Source organism: Aedes aegypti, chromosome 2 (assembly GCF_002204515.2).
Source record: "Aedes aegypti strain LVP_AGWG chromosome 2, AaegL5.0 Primary Assembly, whole genome shotgun sequence".
In the NCBI taxonomy this organism is placed as follows: domain Eukaryota; kingdom Metazoa; phylum Arthropoda; class Insecta; order Diptera; family Culicidae; genus Aedes; species Aedes aegypti.
The window spans coordinates 180,488,995-180,516,532 of NC_035108.1; the positions used below are offsets into that span (position 1 = coordinate 180,488,995).

Consider the following 27,538-nt stretch of genomic DNA (forward strand, 5'->3'; position numbering starts at 1 on the left):
GAATCTTTACAGATGTTCTTAAGACGAAGTTTTGATTTTCTGCTATTAAGTGGATAAAGATATTATATATATTTGTATTATTTCATAGTATTTCACTTATCCGGTGTGAAGATAGTGGCTTGTACGCATATAAAATTGAGTCACCGTATCTATCACTAAATAATATTCGATTGAATTTTCTGTTTTTATTTAATATTTTTTCCAATCTGAATTTGTGTTCAAGTCGTTCCGATAAAAGAGGAGTAATAAAACAACAACTGATAACTGGTTGGTATCGTTAACTTATCAACGTTTTTTGTTTTATTGAGCTCACTAAAACAAACGTGGGAAACAAGATATGCGGTGCGGTACTTACTGGCGGGACACTACTGAACACATGAAATCATCTCTAAAGCGGTTTGTTTGTCTTCAATCACGTATTTTCCAAATTTGGTAGTGCATGCAATTGATAGGGTGGTTTTACATTTGAATGAAATGTAATGGATTAAGTTCACAAACTGTTTAGCGCCAAATCTTAAAAATAGTCGTCTGTATCCCTTTGTCCCTATTTGATATATGGATGTCGTGATCTAAGTTTTTCACTTAATTCACATTTAGACCAAGCTATATTTCGAGGTGTTCCCTACGTGTATTCGCAATGTAGTTACAGACAATCAAATTGCCAAATAAATATTAGCTTGCTCGCTGGTAGTCGCAAGCTTTCGACGGGCAAACGGTTACGATGAATCAGTCGTGAAATACACGTTCAGCTGCGCAGTTGAGTTTCATTCAGTTTATTTGCTTTTACTCGCTAGGCGAAAGGATTGACGATTGAGTTGATTGTGCTGGAAATGTAACCGTGTTATTTTATTATTTTACCAAGTTCAAAAAGACTGATTTTTGTTACAAAAAGACTGGAGAATAATTCTAACAAAAATAGAAGTGTTCAAAGATTTTAGTGCTCTAAACTAGTGGCCAAGAAGGACTGTTAAACGTGCCCATGGTTAAAAGCGCAAAAGAAGAGCGACAATTTCACAACCCAGACCACGAACGGTGTCAGTTTCGTTTGAATAGTTAGTGACGTCATTTGAAGATAGCCCTTGCTGCTGATCATCAGTTTGTATCGCGGCTGTTCCGGAAATACAGCTTAGTTTGAAGCAGTAATTAAACCTACCAACAGGTAAATGGCCATAGATAAGTAATTGTGTGACATTAGATACTGCGACGACGGACGGTTCTATGAGTAATAAGTACGAATGATAATTATTATTCGGTATTTTACAAAATTAATTACATTTTTTACATAAGTATGTTTGTGTTATATATCGGAGTCATACTGTATTATGCTAATGATATCTCAGAGGAATGGATATAAGAAGCAGCAGAGTAAAATATATAAATATCATCACTGTCTTATCGTGGTCTGTTAATTGCACCATTTTATGAGTAATTCATTTTTCTTTTATTCTTTCAATGCTCCTATTGATGATATATTATTTTTCCAACTGTTATGTGAGCGATATTGATACTGGAGTTCTTGTATTTGTTTAACTTTAAATATTTTAAAATTCGACCTTTTAATCACTTGTGACGGAGCGATAATGGACGGAAAATTGTGTGTCCGTGTTTTTGCCTGTGTTTAACCAATACATTTGCTAATACGTGAACAAAACGAGGAAGTTAAAAGATTATCATCTCATTTTGCAAATCATGAGTGCCGCAATCTGTGGTAATATTGATGAGTTTTTACTAATTTCATTCAAAGGGGTCATGCACAAATTACGTCACGCTCCAAGGGGGGGGAGGGGTCCAGCCAAGCGTGACAAGCCTTACAAAATTTTCGGAGGACTCATACAAAAAGTGTGACAAAGGGGGGGGGGAGGTGGTCGAAAAAGTTGAAATTTAGCGTGACATAATTTGTGTACCATCCCAAACTGGAAATTTTGATAAGTTTATGTATATTCTTAAAAAAGTATTGGCATAAAAATCTCGACTTTAAATTGTATTTTGTTTTGTTTAAGACATGTTTGGAAAAATATTATAATTGATTTTTTTTAATTTGCTGATTTGGGGTAGTAGCATCAAAAAGAGACTAGCAACAATAAAAACCGCGGCCAAGTCCCTGAAATTTTACGGGTGACTTAGGCAATAAAATCAAAATTTCGCGATATCGTCGCACTCCCATACATTTGAACAAAATGCATGTTTTGAGTGAAAATATCCTCCAAATGTGTATGAAAATTATTATATTAATGATTTCCTAAATCCTGGCTGAATCTCTTGTGTAAGGAAACACTATCATCCTTATTTGGTAAAAGTTAATTAGGCATTTATCAACATTTTGTTACAACATACTATATTTCATTTGTCGTAGCAGTTTTTGACACATTAATCGTGGCAAAAGAAGATTGCAAAGATTTTTGTCTAAACTTATTTATAATTTTATTTGACATTCATTCCAATGTTTCATTGGATATTCTATGTAACTCATTAGTATTATACCAGTGAGGGAGCTTCAGAAACATCTTCAATATTTATTTTATTTTGAATCCCTCTACAGAGTTTTCTTTCTGGTATTACAATAGCTAGTCCATATTGGTACAGCTTATTCTTAAGACAAAGTATCGATTTTCTGTTAATAAGTGGATAGAGACATTTTATATATTTCTTACATTTGGCTTGAATGCCCTCAATATGATTTTTGAAAGTTAAATTCTTATCTAGCATGAGCCCTTGATACACAACTTCATCTGACCAATTTATTGGAACCCCTCTCATCGTGACAACATGTCTACTTGAAGGTTTCAAATAAAGAGCTTTTGGTTTATGTGGGAATACTATTAGTTGAGTTTTAGAAGCCTTATGAGAAATCTTCCATTTTTGTAAGTATGATGAAAAAATATCCAAACTTTTTTGCAATCGACTACAGATGACACGCAGGCTTCGTCCTTTGGCGGAGAGTCCTGTATCATCCGCAAACAAAGATTTTTGACATCCCTGAGGTAACTCAGGTAAGTCAGAATTGAAAATATTGTATAATATTGGTCCCAAAATGCTGCCTTGTGGAACACCAGCTCTTACAGGAAGTCTTTCAGGCCTGGCGTTCTGATAATTAACCTGAAGTGTACGATTTGACAGATAACTTTGAATTATTCTAACAATATATTTTGGGAAAATTAAAGTTTTTCAATTTTACAATCAGCCCTCCATGCCAAACCCTGTTGAATGATTTTTCTATACATAGAATAGACGGATTTCAAGCCAACTCGACAAAGGGATTGGCAGTACCCCTTCAGAATTCAATGAAATTTTCTGGGTGTGAAGACTATGTGAAACTAAGATACTTTAGGCAGCGTCCATTAATTACGTAACGCTCAAATTGGACATTTTTGACCCCCTCCGTAACGCTTTTTGTAAGAAAAATTTCTAAGTTTTTTATGAGCCGTAACGCTTGAGCCTACTCCGCCCCTTCCCCTAGTGCGTTACGTAATTTGTGGATGCCGCCTTACATACTTTGTTTTTTTCAAAATCGATCTAGACTAACATTTGGAAAGGGTCAAAGTTTTTTTACTTTTTTTATAAACCCGTATAACTCGAAAACGGTAAGATCTACAAAAAAGTGTTGTATGTGTGACTGTCGTGAAATTTTCTGACGTTTTAGAGAAAAATATTGAAAAAATAAAAAACACATTTTCTACACTAAAAATAATGTTCAATTTAAAAAAAAACGGCCATTTCAGATTTTGATCATCCTTAAGCAAAAAGTTTCGTAATTAAATTTACTAAAAGTCGTCCATACATTGCAAATGGGGCATTTTAGGGAATTTTTTTTCTAACATCGAATTTGTTAAGTCCCAAAGTTTTTTTTCCTTTTTTTCTAAACCCATATAACTCGAAAACGGTAAGACCTACAAAAAAGTGTTGTATGGGGCGCAGCTATTCAGCAAAACCAAGCTGAGGGTCGTGGGTTCGAATCCCACTGGTCGAGGAACTTTTCGGGTTGGAAATTTTCTCGACTTCCCAGGGCATAGAGTATCTTCGTACCTGCCACACGATATACACATGCAAAAATGGTCATTGGCATAGTAAGCTCTCAGTTAATAACTGTGGAAGTGCTCACTAAGCTGAGATGCAGGCTCTGTCCCAGTGGAGGCGTAATGCCGAAAAGAAGAAGAAGGGGGACTGTCGTGAAATTTCCTGAAGTCGTCCATACATTTCAAATTGGGCATATTTTAGGGAAAAAAGTTTTTCTAACATCGAATTTTTTAAGTCCCAAAGTTTTTTTTTCCTTTTTTTATCAACCCGTATAACTCGAAAACGGTAAGACCTACAAAAAAGTGTATGGGGGACTGTCGTGAAATTTCCTGAAGTTTTAGAAAAATATATTGAAAAAATAAAAACACATTTTCTACACTGGAGAAAAATTATTCAAAACTTTAAGTCGATTTAAAAAAAACGGCCATTTCAAATTTTGATCATCCTTAAGCAAAAAGTTTCGTAATTAAATTTACTGAAAGTCGTCCATACATTGCAAATTGAGCATATTTTAGGGAAAAACTTTTTGAAGTTTTTCTAACTTCAAATTTTTTAAGTCCCAAACTGAAATTTATTTTTTCAAAGATTTTGTTTTAAACCGTCAAATATGATCGTGTTTTCAAGTGATAAATGAGTTTGAATCAGAAAATAGATTGTATTTTTCATTGAGAATAGTTAAAAAACGGAATTATACAGTAATTATGTTTTTTAAATGCAGGCAATCAATAAACTTCGCCTTTGCCTATGAGAAAATCAACTCCGTCTAACAATCTGACGGATTTTTATGGTGTGATACCTTTCAAACAGTATTGCACACATTGAAAAGTAACAACCTTATCCATACCCCATTAAATTCTCTTCTAGAAAAAGTTTTGTGAAAAAAAAAACTTACTAAACGTACCTGTGTTAAACGCTAGATGAATAGGAAATAATGAATATGTTTGTATTGTTATCTACCTAAAAAAAGTTGATAAGCTCATAACTCATGATTTTATTTGCAAATAACAGTCTGCTTTTCTACGAAACAAAAAAGACTTCTTAAAACAAGGATAAATACTGGTAATTAGCGACTTTTCTGAAAATTATAATGCTGCTCAAGGATATCACTGGAATAATTCCCAAGCAACGATACACCAATTCTAGATTTACCATAAAAAAAGATAATAAATTGGAAAATGTTAGTTTTATTATAATATCAGACCCATGACACAGTAGCAGTTCAGCTATTTATTTCAAAATTGATAAATGTTATTGAACAAATCAAAAGTTATTTTTAAGTCAGATGGAGCTGCAGCTCTTAATAAAATTAAAAAACAAATTGTCAGCTTAAGTAATTTCAAGAAAATACATGGATTGGAAGCAGAGTGGCACTTTTTTGCCACATCCCACGCTATTGGTGACACTCTCAAGCAAATGGCAAAAAGAGCAAGTCTTGCAAAATACTATGGAAACACCAGCCCGGTGCTAGGCAGCCATGTTTTCGAGATCAGAATCAAACTCAAGAACAACAACGTACATTGGCGTAATCATATTAGGGAAAATTTTCTCCGATATTTAAATGTGTTCCACGCTAACCATGTCAACTCTAATTAACTTGTTGTACTACAAACTAATAGTTTGCAACCATTTGTTTGTGCTAATGAAACTGTTGTCGCGAGAAAAGAAATGTTTCGGCAAAAAAGATTTCGCCTTACTCGATTGTTAGTCCTTTAACGACTATTTGTTTACAAACATTGAGTTGTCAGTGGGAACCACTTCCCAGTGGGAACCAGAGATGTTTGCTCGTTATTTTCCAATGGGATTGTATGGGCGGTGTCAGGAGGCTGGGAAACAGGGGAAACACAATCGCAACTCCGCGAGAACTATTCGACTGGGCAGTGAAACAAACTGATACATGTATCACCAAATTAAATTTTTATTGTATATCTAATGAACAATATGTTAAACTGTCAGAGGAATTGGTGGAATTGTTTGATAAGGTTAAAACTGTCCCTAGAATTCAAATATATCATTGTTTTTTGCCTATTAGTGATACACAAATTGCAGCCAAACGGTGTACCCATTCAGAGGATGAACCAAAAATATTCAATTTATTCAGTAAAGCCCATAAATAATGTAAATATTCATGTGCAGATACCACGTTTTAGGATATATAGCAATAATAAAAATAAAAACAAACCACGACTTTTTTCATGAGCATGATATTGACCCTTTCCAGACACCTGTTAAGATTGGCTTTGACCAAATAAGAAATTTAATATTATTGTGGGAGATCAATTGAATTTAATTTAAAAAAAAAACTATGTATAGGGTAGAAGCCCCGGTTTTGGCCACACGCCAGTTGTAGCCATAGTGGATTCAGAGCGTTAATGATTAACGGGTCTAAATGATTGATTAAGTGATTAATGATTAAATTCAATTTTATCATGATTAATGATTATGAATAATGATTAAAATTTTTGAAGTCATGATTAATGGTTGTGATTGATTATTAAGCTAAAGTATGATTAATGATTATGATTAATGATTAAATTACAATTTTAGATGATTAGTGATTATGATTAATGATTAAACTCAGTATGATTAGTGATTATGATTAATGATTATGATTAACCCTTACGTGCCTAATATCAAATTTGATCAAAATTTTCAATTTCAAAATAATACATTTTTTAATTATCATTTATCGTTTTTATATTGAGAACGTCGCGACCCATTGTGAGCACTATACAAATCTCGTCCAACAAGTCGTTGGCGAGTAGAGTGTGATTATTGAGTTCAAATCGAATTCAGGTTAACTTCTGCGTTCATTAGTCCTCTCGTGGTGTGTCTCGATTCTCATCGAGAAGACGTGTAAATTTATCGCAAATTTCACTTTTTTACACATTTTCATTTTTTCATTTAATCCAAATGCGAAGTGTATATGGTCCTCCGGAAATCTAGGGGGTTGGTGTCAGGCCCTGCAAGCCAACCGTAAAAACACATCAGCACAGGAACGTCAACGAGAGAATACGGACCGGAACAATCGGCAAAGACCACAGCGACGAAAATGGACTAGCGATTGGAAACTCGGTACGTGGAACTGCAAATCTCTCAACTTCATTGGAAGTACTCGCATACTCTCCGATGTACTGAAGACCCGCGGTTTCGACATCGTAGCGCTGCAGGAGGTGTGCTGGACAGGAGCATTGGTGCGAACGTTTAGAGGTAATCATACCATCTACCAGAGCTGCGGCAACACACGCGAGCTGGGAACAGCTTTCATAGTGATGGGTGATATGCAAAGGCGCGTGATCGGGTGGTGGCCGATCAATGAACGAATGTGCAAGTTAAGAATCAAAGGCCGATTCTTTAACTTCAGCATAATCAACGTGCATAGCCCACACTCCGGAAGCACTGATGATGACAAGGACGCATTTTACGCGCAGCTCGAACGCGAGTACGACCGCTGCCCAAGCCACGACGTCAAGATCATCATAGGAGATTTGAACGCTCAGGTTGGCCAGGAGGAGGAGTTCAGACCGACGATTGGAAAGTTCAGCGCCCACCGGCTGACGAACGAGAACGGCCTACGACTGATAGATTTTGCCGCCTCCAAGAACATGGCCATTCGTAGCACCTATTTCCAGCACAGCCTCCCGTATCGGTACACCTGGAGATCACCTCAGCAGACAGAATCGCAAATCGACCACGTTTTGATCGATGGACGGCACTTCTCCGACATAACCGACGTCAGAACCTATCGTGGCACCAACATTGACTCCGACCACTACCTGGTGATGGTAAAACTGCGCCCAAAACTATCCGTCATCAACAATGTACGGTACCGACGCCCGCCCCGGTACAATCTCGAGCGGCTGAAACAACCGGATGTCGCCAATGCGTACGCGCAGCATCTTGAGGCAGCGTTGCCGGATGAGGGCGAGCTCGATAGGGCCCCTCTTGAGGACTGCTGGAGGACAGTCAAAGCAGCCATTAACGACGCTGCCGAAAACGTTGTCGGATATGTGGAACGGAGCTCAAGAAACGATTGGTTCGACGAGGAGTGCCAGGAGGTTTTAGAGGAGAAGAATGCAGCGCGGGCTGCAATGCTGCAGCATGGTACGCGGCAAAACGTGGAACGATACAGACTGAAGCGGAAACAGCAAACCCGCCTATTCCGGGACAAAAAGCGCCGCCTGGAAGAGGTGGAATGCCAAGAGATGGAGTTGCTGTACCGTTCTCAAGAAACGCGGAAGTTCTATCAGAAGCTCAACACATCCCGCAAAGGCTTCGTGCCGCGAGCTGAGATGTGCCGGGATAAGGATGGGAGCATCTTGACGGACGGACGCGAGGTGATCGAAAGGTGGAAGCAGCACTACGATGAACACCTGAATGGCGCAGAGAACACAGGCACAGAAGGTCAGGACAGCGAAGGCGATGGCTACGTCAGCACAGCGGACAGCGGAAATCAACCAGCTCCCACGATGGGGGAAGTTAAGGATGCCATTCAACAGCTCAAGAACAACAAAGCCGCTGGCAAGGATGGTATCGGAGCCGAACTCATCAAGATGGGCCCGGACAGGTTGGCCGCTTGTCTGCATCGGCTGATAGTCAGAATCTGGGAAACGGAACAGCTACCGGAGGAGTGGAAGCAAGGCGTTATATGCCCTATCTACAAAAAGGGCGACAAACTGGAGTGTGAAAATTATCGTGCAATCACCATCCTAAACGCCGCCTATAAAGTGCTATCCCAGATTCTCTTCCGTCGTCTATCACCTATAGCAAACGAGTTCGTGGGAAGTTATCAAGCAGGTTTCATCGACGGCCGCTCGACAACGGACCAGATCTTTTCCGTGCGGCAAATCCTCCAGAAATGCCGTGAGTACCAGGTCCCTACGCACCATTTGTTCATCGATTTCAAGGCGGCATACGATAGTATCGACCGCATAGAGCTATGGAAAATCATGGACGAGAACAGCTTTCCCGGGAAGCTCACAAGATTGATCAGAGCAACGATGGACGGTGTGCAAAACTGCGTGAAGATCTCTGGCGAACACTCCAGTTCGTTCGAGTCTCGGCGGGGACTACGACAGGGCGACGGACTTTCGTGCCTGTTGTTCAATATTGCGCTTGAAGGTGTCATGCGGAGAGCCGGACTTAACAGTCGAGGCACGATTTTCACGAGATCCGGACAATTTGTTTGCTTCGCGGACGACATGGATATTATTGGGAGAAAATTTGAAACGGTGGCAGATTTGTTCACCCGCCTGAAACGCGAAGCAACAAGAGTCGGGCTAATGGTGAATGCGTCGAAAACAAAGTACATGCTGGTTGGCGGAACTGAGCGCGACAGGGCCCGCCTAGGAAGCAGTGTTACGATAGACGGGGATACCTTCGAGGTGGTGGACGAGTTCGTCTACCTCGGATCCTTGTTGACGGCTGACAACAATGTTAGTCGGGAAATACGAAGGCGCATCATCAGCGGAAGTCGTGCCTACTATGGGCTCCAGAAGAAACTGCGGTCAAGAAAGATTCACCCCCGCACCAAATGCACGATGTACAAAACGCTCATAAGACCGGTAGTCCTCTATGGGCATGAGGCGTGGACTATGCTCGAGGAGGACTTGCAAGCTCTTGGGGTTTTCGAACGCCGAGTGCTAAGGACGATCTTCGGCGGCGTGCAGGAGAACGGCGTGTGGCGGCGAAGGATGAACCACGAGCTCGCTCAACTCTACGGCGAACCCAGTATCGTGAAGGTAGCTAAAGCTGGAAGGATACGCTGGGCAGGGCATGTTGCAAGAATGCCGGACAACAACCCTGTAAAGATGGTGTTCGCCACGAATCCGGTCGGAACAAGAAGGCGTGGGGCGCAGCGAGCTAGGTGGATTGACCAGGTACACCAGGACCTGGAGAGCGTGGGTCACAGTCGAGGATGGAGAGAAGCTGCCATGAACCGAGGGAATTGGCGAAATATTGTTGGCGAGGCTTTATCAAGATAATTGATGTAAAGCCAAATAAAGAAAAAAAAAAAGAAGTGTATATGGCGTTTAGTTTGACGGTAGTTCTTCAAAATTATGTTTTTCAGTTGTATTCTAACGTAATTCCGAAAATATTAGGATTGCTGTTTTGTCTTTAAAACAAAGGGTATCGATTCAAAAATTACAATAGTTCCGAATTCAATTACGGGGAGTACTGGAGTAGTCCCCCCTAAGAGTCAGTAGCCACTTTCATATCGAGTCCCAAAAGTTATTAACGATTAATCAAGCTTCATTTTTGGCAGACCGAGTTTAAAGAAGAGCAGAACATAAGTTAATCATGATTGAAAAATCACGATGAGAGATATTTGATTCATATTTGAATTGTGAATTCGAGAGAGTGATGCATTCGTTGCATACTTAAGGTGAAGATGCATCGAAGCCAAGCCACAAATCTTCAAGAGCACAAATCTAGAGAACCATACAGTGGTTTGAGTTGAAAACTTAATCGATTGGACACACGCTGGTGGTGACCAATCGATTAAGTTTTCAGCTCAAACCGCTGTCTGATTCTCTAGATTTGTGCTCTTGAAAATTTGAGGTTTGGCTTCGATGCATCTTCACCTTAAATGTGTTTTGGGCATCTCAAGTCATTTATTTATTGTTTTTATGATTAACCTTTGATTAATCATTAATCATTCATCAACTAATGATTAAATTCCCAAAAAGATGCACTAAGCGGCTTGAAGTATGCAACCAATGGATTATACACTAAGACTAGATAATGATGATGATATTACTCATGATTAACAAACAATCCTATATAATTATCTTGACGAATTCTATCCAGAATGAGTCGAAAAAAATAAAAATCGTGCTCGATAGTCTTAGATTTGGATTAAATTTTGCACATGTTTTTGGTATGGTAGAATAAGTGTTTTTCATTGATAAATTGATCATTTTGACTCAAGTGTAACTTTTGAAAATGGCCTATAAATTTTTGCATGCAACTTATTTGAAAAATTCTAACTTCAAAACTGTTGATTTTAGAGAAAAATGTTCTAAGAAGAAGTTGTAGTTAACCGTTTGGACTATAAGAAAAAAATATACACTGAAAAAATATTTCATTTATTTTCATAGAAAAATCAAAAATAAAACTTAAATTTTTAATTACACAAAAACCCCATTTTTAATATTTTTTAAATTTTCACCACATAATTTTGATAGCAAACAGATCTTTAAGACAAAGTTTCATGATGGGGAAATTATTAATAAGAAAGTTTTTCTAAGAACAACTTTTGGTCGATTTTCAAAATTTTGATTTTTTGTCAAAGTAAATACGTTCTGATGATACAGTAAGCATCTTGAAATGATTCTAAGCCATAATGATTATGTGAATAATTTCTATAGAAGAAGCCGTTTTCGAATTATGTCGAGTTTAATGCAAAAAATATTGTTTAAATATTAGAATATGCCGTTTTCATTAATTATTCGTGATTCTTCATCAAGGAAAATAAGTAAGTGGAATGAAATATGGTCTTTACTCTCGAAAACGTATTATTAATGGCTACTTCGAAAATGGCTACTTCTAGAGAAATTATTCACATAATCATTATGACTTAGAATCATTTCAAGATGCTTACTGTATCATCAGAACGTATTTATTTTGACAAAAAATCAAAATTTTGAAAGTCGACCAAAAGTTGTTCTTAGAAAAACTTTTTTATCAATAATTTCTCCATCATGAAACTTTGTCCTAAACATCTTTTTACTATTAAGATTGTATGGTGAAAATTAAAAAAATATTAAAAATGGGGTTTTTGTGTAATTTGAAATTCAAGTTTTATTTTTGATTTTTCTATGAAAATAAATAAAATATTTTTTCAGTGTATATTTTTTTCTTATAGACCAAACGGTTCACTAAAACTTCTTCATAGAATTTTTTTCTCTAAAATCAACAGTTTCGGAGTTGGAATTTTTCAAATAAGTTGCATGCAAAAATTTATAGGCTATTTTCAAAAGTTACACTTGAGTCAAAATGATCAATTTTTCTATGGAAAACACTTATTCTACCATACCAAAAACATGTGCAAAATTTAATCCAAATCGAAGATGGTCGAGTTCTGTGACTGACCGATTTGACATGGAATCCGTCTCTTTTGAACTTCGTTATGGCAAATTGATCACAGTGTTTAATTATAACTCAAAATTAATTGCTCTGGTTCAAAAGTCAGTATCCTGGAGGTAGTGGTCAATATATTGGCTTTGCGAAGCGTAGCTTGTGACACATCCAACTTCATGAATATCAAGTTTTAAACGGATGTCTCAAGTGTTATTGATAAGAAGGATGCCGGGTTGTTAAGGTTTGTCGATTTCCCGGAGAAAGTATTCAAAATGTTGGTAATTGAATTTCAACACTTTACTTCAAGTTAGAAGAGTGTTGAAAAACTCATTAGTAAGGCGAGCAAACCCCGGTAAACTCTAATATGCTGCTTATCTTGTGATTATAATATTATCATAGGGGAATAGCTCGAATTTTCGACCAATAAGAATTCTGTGCCAATTTTCGGATTTCTATACAATCCTATATATAAAAGTTTAATGGTATTTGCTCGCCTTCCTAGTGATTATTAGTATTTTTTTGTAAAGTGAAGTGTTAAAATTCAATTAGTTGTTTATTCATACTCCAAAGCAGTGTTGACCAGACTCATTTCCCCGAAATTAGAATTGTGAAGTCATGAAATGTTATAACTGTGGGTTTTATTCCTGAGATGGAGGGGGAGGTGGTTGGGCTTGAGTGTTGCACATGGGATCCGACAGTTTCGATCTCAGTGGGCCGCAATTCAAGTTTCGGTGAAATGATTCGTACTCACTCACTCACTCATTTCATTTCACCGAAACTTGAATTGTGGCTCTCTGGGATCAAAATTGATTGATTTTGTGTGCAGTACTCAAGCTTAACCATCTGCTTTTCTATCTTAGGAGGATAGAGCATGGTTGTAGTTGTTCGTGGCTTCGTAGTTTGGAAAATGTTATTTTCGGGGAAATGAGTCTGAACAACACTGCTCCAAAGTGAAAGTGAAGCACTATATTGACAGTTCTGAAACCTAGCTTTCCATATATTGAACTTCATGAATTTTTCAAACCAAGCCATTGAATTCCTTTTCAAGGGAATTATTGAAGTATTAGATATAAAATTATTCGGGAGAATTTGCTTGTTTTATGTATATTCTGAATCTACGTTAAAGTTTGAACCAAAGCCAAAATTTTAAAATTGTCCGTATCCTGAAACTAATTTAATAACGTGTTTAATATTAGTATGAAAATCACTTCTGAATTACCCCCGGCAAATTGTTCTTCGAGCGAGCTGTCATTATGTACATTGAAATGTCTTTGAACAGTTGAGAGTTGATCTTTTGAACAAGCTACAAAGCACTGCAAATATTTCATTACTTCTTCTTCTTTTTGGCATTAACGTCCTCACTGGGACAGAACCTGCTTTTCAGCTTAGTGTTCTTAAGAGTACTTCCACAGTTATTAACTCTTTGCCCAGGGAATTCAAGGAAATTTCATCACTAAACAATTTGATTCTTGGAGAAATGTTGGGCGAAATCAGTTTGAACATTTGCTAGAAATTTCCTAATCAGATCTTTATGAAAAACTAGAAAATATTGTTTCAAACAATTTGCCATAACACTTTACTCATTATTGAAGAGAACAGTTCAAGTTGAAAAGCTTTAAGCATGATTTATTGTTTATAATCATCAAATGTTTAATCAAGATTGACTCAATGCTCTGCTACATTCAGTGGATATCTGCAGGCGATGTTAGATTGCAAACATCAAACGTGAACATAAACAGCGAGGAGCTATTGACAGGAATACCACCTACTAGGGGAAAAGGAATAATTTTTGATCTCGCAAATGTTGCGCCAATTTTCGGAATTTCATACAAAGTATACACAAACCTTATGAACGGCTTAAAAGCTAGTGCTAGGTCGAAATTTGGTGATCTGCCCCTTCATGTAGAATGGTACCACTCACAAGCTTCCAACCGGATCTTCGGATTCGGATCAAATACAACTGAGAAAATGCACCGTCATATATGAAGGACATATTTAAGGGTGTTTTTAGTCTTATGGTAACGTCCGCGGATACCAAGCAAAGCCATGCTTGGTTGGATTTTAAACTTCCTTGGGCATAAACTATCATTGTTCATGTCATAATATATAAAAATGCAAAATTTATTTTGGAAGGCAATTTTGTAAAATTTGTTTAATGATTGATTGATGATTGATTAAATGTTAGACTTATGATTAAGATTATGATTACTGAATAAAATCAGCGATCTTTATGATTATGATTAATGATTAATGATTAAACCATAATATTTCAATGATTATGATTAATGATTAATGATTAACTTTTGATTTTTTGTGATTAATGATTAACATTTTTGATTAATCATAATCATTAATCATTAATCATGATTAAATTTATGATTAATCATTAACGCTCTGAGTGGATTATACACCGTTTTACATAGACAATCAGCATGAAACCTTTTGTGTTCAGTAGATCACATTCACATGATAGAGCTACATTCATTTACTCGTCCAAATTGATTCAAAACATAAGAAAAACAATACATTTTCCTTATAATTTTATCTCCCATACACCTAATTTAGCCAGAGCACTCCTAATTTGGCCACTCTCATGAGAATCCAATGCGATTGGCCAATTTAGGAACCGAAGTTAAATCTCTGACCGAAACTATGTTGACCAACGGGATTTTCAAAGCGAAAAAAAGGTTTTAGCTCAGTTTTGATATTTTACACACATAATATGGATTGATAGCTTGCATTTGACATATTTGTAGTATAAATACGACTTCCCATTAAATTTTTATTGATATTTTCTCTTAGGCTGGCCAAAACCGGTGCTTTTACCCTAATTCCGTTTTATTTCTTTTAACTACTCCCAATAAAACAAATATAATCTATTTTGTGATTAAAACTCATTTATCACTTGAAAATATGTTCATACTAGACTACTTAAAGCGAAATAAAAATAAAATAAAAAAAATCATTTTGGACTTAAACAATTCGATGTTAGAAAAACTATTTTCTCTAAAATATGCACAATTTGCAATATATGGACGACTTTTAGTAAATTTATTTACGAAACTTTTTGCTTAAGGATGATCAAAATCCGTTTTTTTAAATCGATTTTAAAGTTTTGAATCATTTTTTTTTTCAGTGCAGAAAATGTTTTTTATTTTTTTTTTCTAAAACGTCAGGAAATTTCATGACAGTCCCCCATACAACACTTTTTTGTAGGTCTTACTCAAAAACGTTATACGGGTTTATGAAAATAAGAAAAAAAATTGACCCTTTCCAAATGTTAGTATAGATCGTTTTTGAAAAAAAAACAAAATATGCTAAGTATCTTAGTTTCACATACTTTTGACATCCAGAAAGTTTCATTGAATTCTGAAGGGGTGCTGCCAATCGCGTGTCGAGTTGGCGTGAAATCCGTCAATAGCAAGACCAGCAGAATAACTCTTTGGTCTGTTGGAACGATTCAAATTTGTAACACGTAAAAGTTGATGAGTCGTCGAATGTCCATGTAGGAATCCGAACTGTTCATTGGCATAAATTGAATTTTTGTTGATGTGGACCATCATTCTGTTCATAATGACGTTTTCAAGAAGTTTAATGATAAAGGAATGCACGATGGCTGGAAGATTCTGCAGAATTTTTGTCCGGTTTTAAAATTGATACAACCTTGACATTTTTCCATTTGTCAGAACAATATGCCAGCTCAAAACATTTATTAAATATATTAACCAAGATAAGCTACGTTCTGGAAGTTTCTTGGTGAGGATATAAAAAATTTCATCATCGCCAGGAGCTTTTATATTTTTTAGTTTTTTTTATAATAGTTCTCACTTCTTCCAAATCAGCCTCCTATGAAGTTTCGAAATTGTTCTTTTGATTGAGTATGCTTTCGAAGTCCCGAGTAATTTGATTTTCAATTGGACTAGAGAGGCCATGATTAAAATTGTGCGTTTCCTCTTTCAAAGCCGGAAGTGGCTTCCGAGGCTATTTTCAAAAGTTTTAATAATTTCCAAGAGCCAGGGTCCAATTGAGAAATTTTATTTTTATTTTTTTTGTTTCCTAATTGAGAAAACCGTTTTTAATTTCTTTTTGCAGATCCTGCCATATGATTTTCATAGCAGGATCGCGAGTGCGTTGAAATTGCCTTCTCCTCACGTTTTGAAGAAGGATCAAAGTTTAAGATTATCGTCTATTATCACGGATTCAAATTTTACTTCACATTTTGGTTTTGCAATGTTCCTTGCTTCAACAATGGAGTTTGTTAAAGTTACAAGAGCATTTTCAATATCAGATTTTGTTTACATAGAAATGTTATCATCAAGATTGCTATCGATATATGTTTCATATGTATTCCAGTTGATTTGAAAATAATTGAAAATTGAGCTGACAGGATTGAGAATCACTTCATGAGATATTTGGAATGAAACAGGGAATCAAAATCAGCATGAGTAACCAGTTGGCTACAGCGGTGACCAGAGTCGGTTAAGACCAAATCAATCTTAGATGGGTTTCTAGAGGAAAAAACAAGTAGGGTTGTCAGAGTATTGAATTTAGATATATCCTGAAGAGCACTCATCAAATAAAGTTCTGCCATTGGAATTGCTTTGCGAATCATTCCATGAGCGATGTTTTGCATTACAATCACCAATTACAACATTTTTTGACTTATTGCGAGACAATTTTCGCTAGTCAGTTTGAAGCTAATCAACATGCTGCACAGTAGAGTGATGCAAATTTTGAAATTTTTGCTTCCCTATGCTTAAACGATTTTAATTATGGTAAATAGCATCCTCCCAAAGTTTGAAGTGATTCCGAAGAAATTTGACTGTGCACACGCCATTTGAAGTTTATATGGAGATTACTATGGAAAACGCCAATCTTTTGTGTTCAGCCCTCTATCTTGTAGTCATTATATTGTATGGACATATGAACAAATTCTTCTAAAGCGAGATCCTCCCAGCTACAACTTTGCCGAAGACCACTCTTTGATTGGACCTCAGGATAAATTGTTATTAATCATTATAAAGTTGATTTGCATGTAGCATGCTTCACCAACTGTTCGGCAGGCAACAGTGGTGCTCCTGGCGGGAAGAATAGATCAAAGTAATGCAGGCTACTATGTTTTTTTTTTTTTTTTTTTTTAAGGCACTCTGTGCTTGTGGCCACTATTGTGCCGCCGGAATCAGTTCTCGCATAACTTATGATTTCGCCCTAAAAGCCATTGGTAACCATGTGTGTAGCTCATTGTTTCTGAGCATTTGAATGGATTTACATGTTGTTTAACAACTCTATGGTGAAAAAAGCATCATTATCTACCTACCAGTGATGTTGGTTTGGATGTTTATTCCTTCACTTGCTCAGAAACAACGAGCTACACACATGGTTACCAATGGCTTTTAGGGCGTTATCTCAGAGTATGCGAGAGTTGATCTGTAGCTTCTTCTTTAGCGATACAGATTTATTTTCAACTTATCTATATTTACAACTTATTTTCTCTCTCTCCTACTCTTTTACTCTCACACCGAGCAGGTAGGAGAGAGCTCTGTTGTTAGTGAGGCTAGCTGCCTGCGAAGAGGGTCAGTTTGTCTCAGTCACCATCTGATACTGACGGAGCACGGTCCTCCGTGAGGCGTCTTCTGGTGGCTGGACGGGTTTTTTTGTGGAGGGGCTGGGAATCGAACCCATGACCTTCCGCTTATGAAGCGAAAGCGTAACCTCAAGGCTACAGACCCCCCTGGCTACTATGTTCTACAGCAAAAAAGCAGTGTTGCTCTGAAAGTAATTGAATGATCATCGCTGCATGATTTAGACTTTGTTATCAAAAATAACAAATTATCCTTACGTCCCATCGAAATGTGGTCTTCGGCAAAGCTGTAGCTGGGAAGTTTTCACATAAGATGAATGTGTTCACTTTTTCATAGATTATTATGACGAGCAGTTAGAGCACGGAACTTAAAAGGTTTGCCTTTTCCATAGTAATTTCCATATAAACTTCAAATAGCGTGTGTACAACCAAATTTCTTCGGAATCGCTTCAAATTTAGGGAGGATCATTTTCATCATAATTGACATCGTTTAAGCATAGGGGAGCAAAAATTTCAAAATTTGCATCAGTCTACTGCACAGTGCATTGAAAAGGCAAATAGGCAGCTATGAAAGTATATTTGTGTTTCAACAGGAACACCGAAAGTTAAAAAAAAACTTTGGTTTCAAATTACGGGAAATGTTGATGTTTACGCCCCTTTTGAGTTTGGATCCAGGTTTCAAATTCAGTAATAACTGCTATCCAGCTTTTTACCCTAGCTATGAAAAAAACGAGGGGTGAATTGATTTTGACACTTCTTGTCTACAGTTTTTATGGTTTGATCTTAGTAGGCAATGATTTGCGTTTGTTGATTTATTTGTCAAAAAATTTCACCTCGTTTGTAATGAAATTCCAAGTATCCGAATTCGCTTGCTTTTATCTTTGGTATTCAAATAACTGCATTTCATTACATTATTTTTGGTGCTGTATAGTAGGAATCATCGTTTTAATTAACTGATGTTAGTCGAAGTATATATACCGATACTACAGCCTATAGAAAATTACCTTTTTTTTTTTGTCAGTTGAAACCATAGTTTTTGAAAATTTGGGTGTGTCTGTTGAACCACAGCTTGATAAATATACTTGCATAGCTGCTTATTTGATTGTTCATTGCACTGAACAGCAAGGTTATTTGCTTGAATCTGACTTGTGGAAATTGACTAACAAGTTTTTTTTTGTCATTGAAGATTTTGATGACAAACATCGCTCATGGAATTATTCCCAAAGCCATTCCAACAGCAAGGTTTTATTTGATGAATGCTGTTCAGGATATTTTTCAATTAAATACCCTGATAGCCCTATACCAGTTGAAAAAAGCCCTGGACGTTCATGGTAGGTGCACATGAACTCAAATAAGCAAACCATTATGTGTATCGCACATATCAATGATATCCATTCACTAACAGGAGCCACACACGACTTACGCAATAACATTTTTTGTCCTCTCCAAAACTCTTTGTAACGTATGCTGTGTGATTAGAGGTCGGTGGACCCCCTTACTTCCGTGCCAACATTGTCCAATCCAATGACCTGCGTAGTAGTGCAATGTTGACAAAATTTTCTTTGTTTGCTGTGAGAACTGTCACAACATTGCTTTTGTTTGCTGTGAGAATCCAAATATAAACAGAATTGCTGCGAAGCAACCACTTCCTTGTTGGCCTGACGTTGACCGAAAGCTCAGTGACATCAAACAAACATCGATACGTTTTCATTCTGAGGAAATCGACTTGTGTAAGATTGATTGTGCGTTGGTGTTCGTGGCAGTTTGCTTGGGGACCTCTATTTTGTTATTTGTGAACGACAATACAATGTGTTTTGTTTACCGCACTGCTTCGTTTGCGAGAATTCCTTCGAAAGCGTACCGCATGAACCCCAGTCATGAAATGGGTTCATATTGATGACCTTTGATCTGACAAGTCTACCGGCATACCGTCGACGACAGACGATAGACATTGACTTAATTAGTAACTTAACTGTATGTGCAATCATACCGACAAACCACGCATAGATATAAGTATTTCTTCAGCTAAAGCTTTTTCTTTTGTATTGTCACAGGAAATCCGAATGTTTGATAAAGAGACGGGAGAGTTGGAACTTGGTGCATTCCATGATGGTGGCTTGTACTACGACCGGGAGACAGGCGAAAGCAGTTCCCAACCTACGTATGTGGTGCGACGTGAGCGCTCAAAGTTCACCATACCGAAGCAATACCTGAGGAGCTATGAGCAAACCAGCAATGGCCGCAAACAGGGCTGTATTTCGAAAGTCAACAGCAGCTATCCGCTAGCGAGTCGGGAGAAGATGATGCATTTGAAGGAGGTATTCGTTAAGCGATAAGTTGCGCAGGCAGCTACTTTCGAGAGGGTTAGCCAAAATTCCAAATTTGTTAGTTACCTACCTACTTCTTGTTTAAACCATAAAGTTTTAAAATTGCGGAAATGGCGATTTAAATCGGCTACTCTGTGTTTCGCCCATTCGCAGGAAATTATCCTTGGCTATAACAAGACCAGTTATCTGTTACTGTTGATTCCACCGCTCTTTATCATGCCCAAATTGGCTCTAATGCTGATCCTGATTACTGAAGTGGCGCTACACAGATGGGCTCACAAGAAGAACGCATGTAATCAGAATCCGGAAACCTATTACCGAACTCCGCTCCACATCATGACGAGTCAATTCTGTGGAATCTGCCGACATGAGCGGCAGATGGATTGGATCGTTAAACTACAGGACAAACGGATGAGACAGATGCAAAATTATTTCCGAAGAGTGACAAGAACAATTGCTTAAAATAGTTCGGAAAAAACAAATAAAGGAAAATTATTTTGTTTTAAGTCGTTTTAATAGAATGCAATCATTTATCCGAAATTATTGTTATTTCAGACAAACATACATAGATCTTCGTAAGTAACATTAGTAGCTGAACAACAATTTATTTAGCTACAATATGCTTCATGGTGATTTGTTCAACTTTTGTTCCACTAAAATATTTGTTGGGTTAGAACAATTTGCAATCAAACAATTTTAGAAAATAAAATACATCGTTCAATGTACTGTAATTTCAAGTAGACAAAAGTTCAGATAAAAAAGCATGTTTGGCTTAAGTAGCTTAAGTAATTAACCAAACTTCAGTTCATATAAAGTTCATTAAAGTTGCCTATAAATTGAATGATATAATCGTTCTAGCACTTAACCGGATAGCGTCTTCTGCTTTTTTCTAGCGCGGCTTTTTCTTGTACGTGAACAGGAAAGGGGTCATGCACAAATTACGTCACGTCACGCGGGGGGGAGGGGGTCAAGCCAAGCGTGACAACCCTTACAAAATTTTCGGAGGACTCATACAAAAAACGTGACAAAGGGGGTGGGGGAGGGGGTCAAAAAAGTTGAAATTTAGCGTGACATAATTTGTGTACCATCCCAAAGGCGCTACCCATAATAGCATAACTGTCCCAAATTGATTTTCGAAGCAATACGGTTTTATACTTTAATAAGCATATAAAAGTTAACACTCACTGTTTGAAAATTTTGTGAAAATATATGGAGTTATGGTTCAATGAATGTTTTTTAATGGTGACTTCAAATTGCAAAGAGTTATGTAGTTTGACACATAATAAGCATACGGAACGTTGGCTCCGTGTACATACAGACTAAAGCTGATATTGTCGGCGGATTACCCTACGACGCAGCGGAATACCGGCAAGGATTTCGGATCGTTGAGGAAAACTGTTAGCGAGAATTTCTTTAACTAGCCGTTTATTATCGATGGAAAAATTACACGTTACACGCGATAGCTTGTCTGGTACTAACTGACTTTCTCTCTCTCTCTTAAAGCACACATCGAATCAAGGTGCTCTGAATAGGGTTGATCAAGAAGGCACAAGGTGTATATAGAAAGAGGTGAACATTGTACCTTCCCAACACTCCCCCTCAATGTGAATTCTCTTCACTTGGTCGGTGCTCGCAAAGTCCCAGTTGACAGAAGTTGGACAGTATTGCAGACGCACTTCCCCACGGCTTCCCTCACAAAGCATTCCTTTGTGTCAATATGCTTTGATTTTCTACTTACGCGCTCAGAACGAACGAATGCCAAACATCCCTGGTTGTATTCCATGATTGTCGTCGGCTGATCCGTTAACTCACCTAGATCACGGAGGAGCTGTCTGAGCCATAGCGCTTCATGACAGGCTTCGCCAAGCGCCACATACTCAGCCTCCATTGAAGACAGGGTCACGCACGATTGACGGTGGCTTGCCCACATGATGCAGCCTCCACCGAACTTGAACAGTATCCCGGACGTAGATCGGCGACTCTCGGTATCACCAGCCCAATCGTAGATGTATACCTCCTCCTGCAATGAGCCATAAAGATAGGCCGTCTTCACGTCCAGATGGCGGACGAACATACTGTTCTTCGCCACCATGTCACAGGTGCGAACACATTCTCCACGTCGACCACGGAACGTTGACAAAAACCTTGGGCTACGAGCCTGGCTTTGTGCTTGACGATTCGATTTTCTTCGTTCCGTTTTTCCTTATATACCCATTTCGAACCGATGGGCTTCTTCCCTTCCGTCAATGAGACCAGTTCCCATGTTTGATTCCGCCGGTGGGACTCCATTTCCTCCACCATAGCGTCACGCCACACACGGTGTTTCAAGGCTTCTTTGTAATCGATAGGCACCTCAACAGCACATGCGGCGAAACCCACAGAGTATTGCAAGTCATAATCTTCCAGATGTCGTGGGCATGCGCCAAAGTTCTGCCTGGCTGAGCGGTGGACGTTTGGAGTTGATCTCGCTCCAGGTCTTCCGCTTCGTAATAACCACCGGATACGTCACCGACCGGTTCTTCTCGCACTTTTTTCTTCTCTTCTTTGAAGGGAATCAGTTCAATTTCTTCTTCATTTTCTTTCGTTGTTTCACTCTTCTTCATTTTAGGAACTGACACTTCCACCAGGTCCGTCACACTCGGGCTCAGATTGAGTACCACTTCTAGTACTGCATTTGGTCCCTCGGTAGTGCAAAAGGTACCCAAGTTTGACAGATCGCAGTACACTTTTCACGACATTCTAGATTACCTTATGAGCCATAAAATTTTGGGCAACTGCAAGGGACATGGAGGTCTTTAATTTGTCTTTGCTTCCACCGTCGTTGATCCGTTATCCAGCTCGATGAACCGAGCGTCGTGGCTCACCGTGATCAAATCCGTTTCGGGATCCACAAACCGGTACGCTTTCTGCTCAATTGCATAGCCGACGAACGTCAGCTTCGTGGCTTTGCTGTCCAGCTTCTTTCGTTTGGTTTCCGGTACGTGGACATTAGAGTGATGCAAATTTTGAAATTTTGGCTCCCCTATGCTTAAACGATTTTTATTATGGTAAATAGCATCCTCCCAAAGTTTGAAGTGATTTGGAAGAAATTTGACTGTGCACACGCCATTTGAAGTTTATATGGAGATTACTATGAAAAACGCCAACCTTTTGTGTTCAGCCCTCTATCTCGTCGTCATAATATTTTATGGAAAAGTGATCAAACTCTACTCATGTGAAATCCTTCCAGCTACAACTTTGCCGAAGACCACATTTCGATTGGACGTCAGGATAAATTGCTATTCATAATCATAAAGTGGGCTTGCGTTTTACATGCTCAACCAACGGCTCGGCAGGCAACAGTGGTGCTCCTGGCGGGTAGAATAGATCAAAGTAATCCAGGCTACTATGTTCTACAGCAAAAAAGCAGTGTTGTTCTGAAAGTAATTGAATGATCATCCCAGCATGATTTAGACTTTGTTATCATTGATAACAAATTATCCTTACGTCTAATCAAAATATGGTCTTCAGCAAAGTTGTAGCAGAAAAGAATTCAAATAAGAAGAGTATGTTCACTTTTCCATAGATTATTATTACGAGCAGTTAGAGGACTGAACACAAAAGGTTTGCCTTTTTCATAGTAATTTCCATATAAACTTCAAATGGCGTGTGCACAACCAAAATTCTTCTAAATCACTTCAAATTTTGGGAGAATGATTTTTGTCATAATTGACATCGTTTAACCTTCATCCAGCCAACATACTTTTCACATGCAAAAACTACACTAAAATGTGCATAACTTTTTTGATTCTCGATGAATTTTGTTGAAATTTTCAGAACTTCCCGAAAAACTCTTCTTGTTTATGGTCCAGGACACTTGGGAATATGGTCCACGTGGTTCCGGAGTTATTCCGGATTGTCTTGGGGTACCAAAATTGGTCACATCGTCCATTCAACGGATATCTCAAAACCCAGATGAGCTAGAAGGTTGATGTCTTCGGCAAAGTTGTTCAGCAAACTAAGGGCTATCCGTCAGTAACAATCTTAATTGGGGATTTATCCGCTAGGTGGCGCCAGTTACAATTTTCTTCAATCTTCTATATCTCAAGATCCTGATGAGCTAGAAGGTTGGTGTCTTCGGCAAAGTTGTTCATCAGACTAAGGACTATCTGGCAATAACCAAATTAGTTGAGAATTTCTCCGCTAGGTGGCGCTAGTAACAAATTTTCTTCAATCTTCTATATCTGAAGATCCTGATGAGCTAGAAGGTTGGTGTCTTCGGCGAAGTTGTTCAGCAGACCCTAAGCTATCTGGCAGTAACAATCTTAATTGAGAATTTATCCGATAGGTGGCGCCAGTTACATTTTTTCTTCAATCTTCTATATCTCAAGATACTGATGAGCTAGAAGGTTGGTGTCTTCGGCAAAGTTGTTCAGCAAACTAAGGGCTATCTGACAATGACAAAATCAGTTAAGAATTTCTTCGCTAGGTGGCGCCAGTTACAATTTTTCTTCAATCTTTTTTATCTCAAGATCCTGATGAGCCTGAAGGTTGGTGTCTTCGGCAAAGGTGTTTAGCAGACTAAGAGCTATCTGGCAATAACAAAATTAGTTTAGATTTTCCCCACTAGGTGGCACTAGTTACAAATTTTCTTCGATCTTCTATATTTTAAGATCCTGGAGAGCTAGAAGGTTGGAGTCTTCGGTAAAGTTGTTCAGCAGACCAAGAGTTATCCGTCAGTAACAATCTTAATTGGGAATTTATCCGCTAGGTGGCGCTAGTTACAAATTTTCTTCAATCTTCTATATCTCAAGATCCTGGTGGGCTAGAAGGTTGGTGTCTTCGGCAAAGTTGTTTAGTAGACCAAGAGCTATCTGGTAGTGATTGGGAAATTATTCGCTAGTTTGTGCTAGTAACAAATTTTCTTCAATCTCCTATATCACGAGATATTGATAAGCTAGAGGTTTGGTGTTTTCGACATAGTTGTTCAGCAGATCAAGGATTTTTGGGCAGTTACAAACCTTATTAAAAATTAATCCCCATTATATGTCTCGAGATTCCGATAAGCTAGAAGGAAGGTGTCTTCCGTAAATTTGTTCAACAGATCAAGGTCTATTTAGCAGTGCAACATCCGGTTGAGAATTCATCCACTAGGTGTTGTTAGCAATAATGTTTTAATCTGCTATATATTGAGATCGTGAAGAGCTAGAAGGCTAGCGGTAAAAATATTAATGATAATTCATCTGCTAGGTGGCGCCAATAACAGTATTTCTTTTCTATGTATTGAGAAAGTTTATATGTTCGGCAAAGTTTTTTTTTTTTATTTTGGCATGGTTTGATTTTGGCAACACGGGAATACATATGCAAAACAATGGATCATTGGTCAGTCAACAATCGTGCTAATCTCGAAATTTCTTTGAGCCGTCTTGAAACTTACCGTGTTCAATTTAATTGGTCATTTTCACGTTGATAGAAGTTTCAATTGAAACAACCGTTTTATTTTGCACGGTTTGATTTGGGCATCATAAAGGTTTTTTGGCATGTTGCCAAAATCGAACATGCACTTTATATCTGGCGGTGAAAAATTTGATTGAATTCATCCGCTGGAAGGTTGTTGTCTACAGTATATAATTCTAGACTGCGATGGTAGGATTTTTGCTATCCTTTAATCCTGATAAAATTCCTAATATTTTAAGAATATACTATCGGCTACGCTTATCCCTATAGTTGAGCAAAATAATTAAAATCGTTTAATTTTTATTGAGAAAGATATTTCACTAGAAATTTCCCGAATATCAAAACGTTTGTTTGAAAAAGACGTTTGTGGGTGATTTTTGTTTTTCTCCATTATGTACAACCGGTACTACAAATATTTCTCTGAATATATTTTTAATATCGTATAGTTTATCAAGCCAATTTTGCCATACAAAATGATTCCATATAGCTTTTTGATTTATGTGCATTTGATTTTGCGATTTTACGCTGAAATTTACACGGATTTTTCTTTCTGTGTATGTGGAAATGGACTCGGTATAGTCGTTAAAACATACGCTTAGGACTTGGGATACGACCCATCTAAGAGATAATCATTACAAATTTTAGTGACGACTTCCTTCTGAAGGGAAGTAAAGCCGTTGGTCCCGAGATGAACTAGCCCATAGCTCGTTATTTTTCTTGGCATTACGTCCTCACTAGGACAGAACCTGCTTCTCAGCTTAATGTTCAATGAGAACTTCCACAGTTATTAACTGAGAGCCTTCATTGCCAAAGTTGCCATTTTTAGTATTTGTACATCGAATATGATGATACTCTATGCCCAGAGAAGTCAAGGAAATTTCTCTTACGAAAAGATCCTAGGTCTACGGGAATCGAACCCAGATGTCTTCAGAATGGCTTTTCTTTATAGCCGCGGACTCTAACCACTTGGTGAAGGAAGGCTCCACCAAAAAATCTCGTAAATAAAATATAAGGCTTTGAATGAAAAAAAGCATATAAAACAAATTGATGATCGAACTTATGTATTGTGGCTGTTGAGCTGCGTAAGTTACAAATCAAACGTGAAAAATCTCGAACATAAAATTATGAGAATTTAAAATTTTCGCCACGATGTAAACAACTATGTCGTAGACAAACTGGAGCCACCCAACATTGATCTGATTGTTAACTTTTGATACATAAAATGAAGATAATTTGTTACTAACGCCACTTAGCGGATAAATTCCCAATTAGATTAATTGCTGCCAGATAGCTTTTGATCTGCTGAACAACTTCGCCGAAGACACCAACCTTATAGCCCATCAAGATCTTTAGATATAGATGATTGAAGAAAGGTTGTAACTGGCGCCTGATAGCCCTTAATCTGATGAACATCTTTGCCAAAGATACCAACCTTCTTGCTCATCAGGATCTTGAGATATAGAAGATTGAATAAAATTTGTAACTGGCGCCACCTAGCTGATAAATTCCCAAATAAGATTGTTAATGACAAATAGCTTAGGGTCTGCTGAACAACTTCACCGAAGACACCTACTTTCTAGCTCATCAGTATCTTGAGATATAGAAGATTGAAGAAAAATTGTAACTGGCGCCACCTATCGGATAAATTCTCAATTAAGATTGTTACTGCCAGATAGCTTAGGGTCTGCTGAACAACTTCGCCGAAGACACCAACCTTCTAGCTCATCAGGATCTTTAGATATAGAAGATTGAAGAAAATTGTTACTAGCGCCACCTAGCGGAGAAATTCTCAACTAATTTTGTTATTGCCAGATAGCCCTTAGTCTGATGAACAACTTTGCCGAAGACACCAACCTTCTAGCTCATCAGGATCTTGAGCTATAGAAGATTGAAGAAAATTGTAACTGGCGCCACCTAGCGGATAAATTCCCAATTAAGATTGTCACTGACGGATAGCCCTTAGTTTGCTGAACAACTTTGCCGAAGACATCAACCTTCTAGCTCATCTGGGTTTTGAGATATCCGTTGAATGGACGATGTGACCAATTTTGGTACCCCAAGACATTCCGGAATAACTCCGGAACCACGTGGACCATATTCC

The 27,538-nt window shown here is 37.8% G+C and overlaps 1 protein-coding gene across 1 annotated transcript; it reads left to right on the forward strand.

The window, feature by feature from the left end:
- Positions 1–706: 706 nt before the first annotated feature.
- LOC5577316 lies at positions 707–20,507 on the forward strand. Its single transcript, XM_021843326.1, has 3 exons — positions 707–1,159; positions 19,729–19,992; positions 20,155–20,507. The coding sequence occupies exons 2-3, from the start codon at positions 19,738–19,740 to the stop codon at positions 20,461–20,463; spliced, it is 564 nt and encodes a 187-aa protein (XP_021699018.1). The 5' UTR covers positions 707–1,159; positions 19,729–19,737; the 3' UTR covers positions 20,464–20,507.
- The last annotated feature ends 7,031 nt before the right edge of the window (positions 20,508–27,538 follow it).

Bases quoted from the DNA above. Each gene is read 5' to 3' on its own strand.
- LOC5577316 (XM_021843326.1), top strand. From the start codon at position 19,738: ATGTTTGATAAAGAGACGGGAGAGTTGGAACTTGGTGCATTCCATGAT. The intron at 19,993-20,154 runs GTATTCGTTAAG...GCCCATTCGCAG, and splicing joins AGATGATGCATTTGAAGGAG to GAAATTATCCTTGGCTATAA.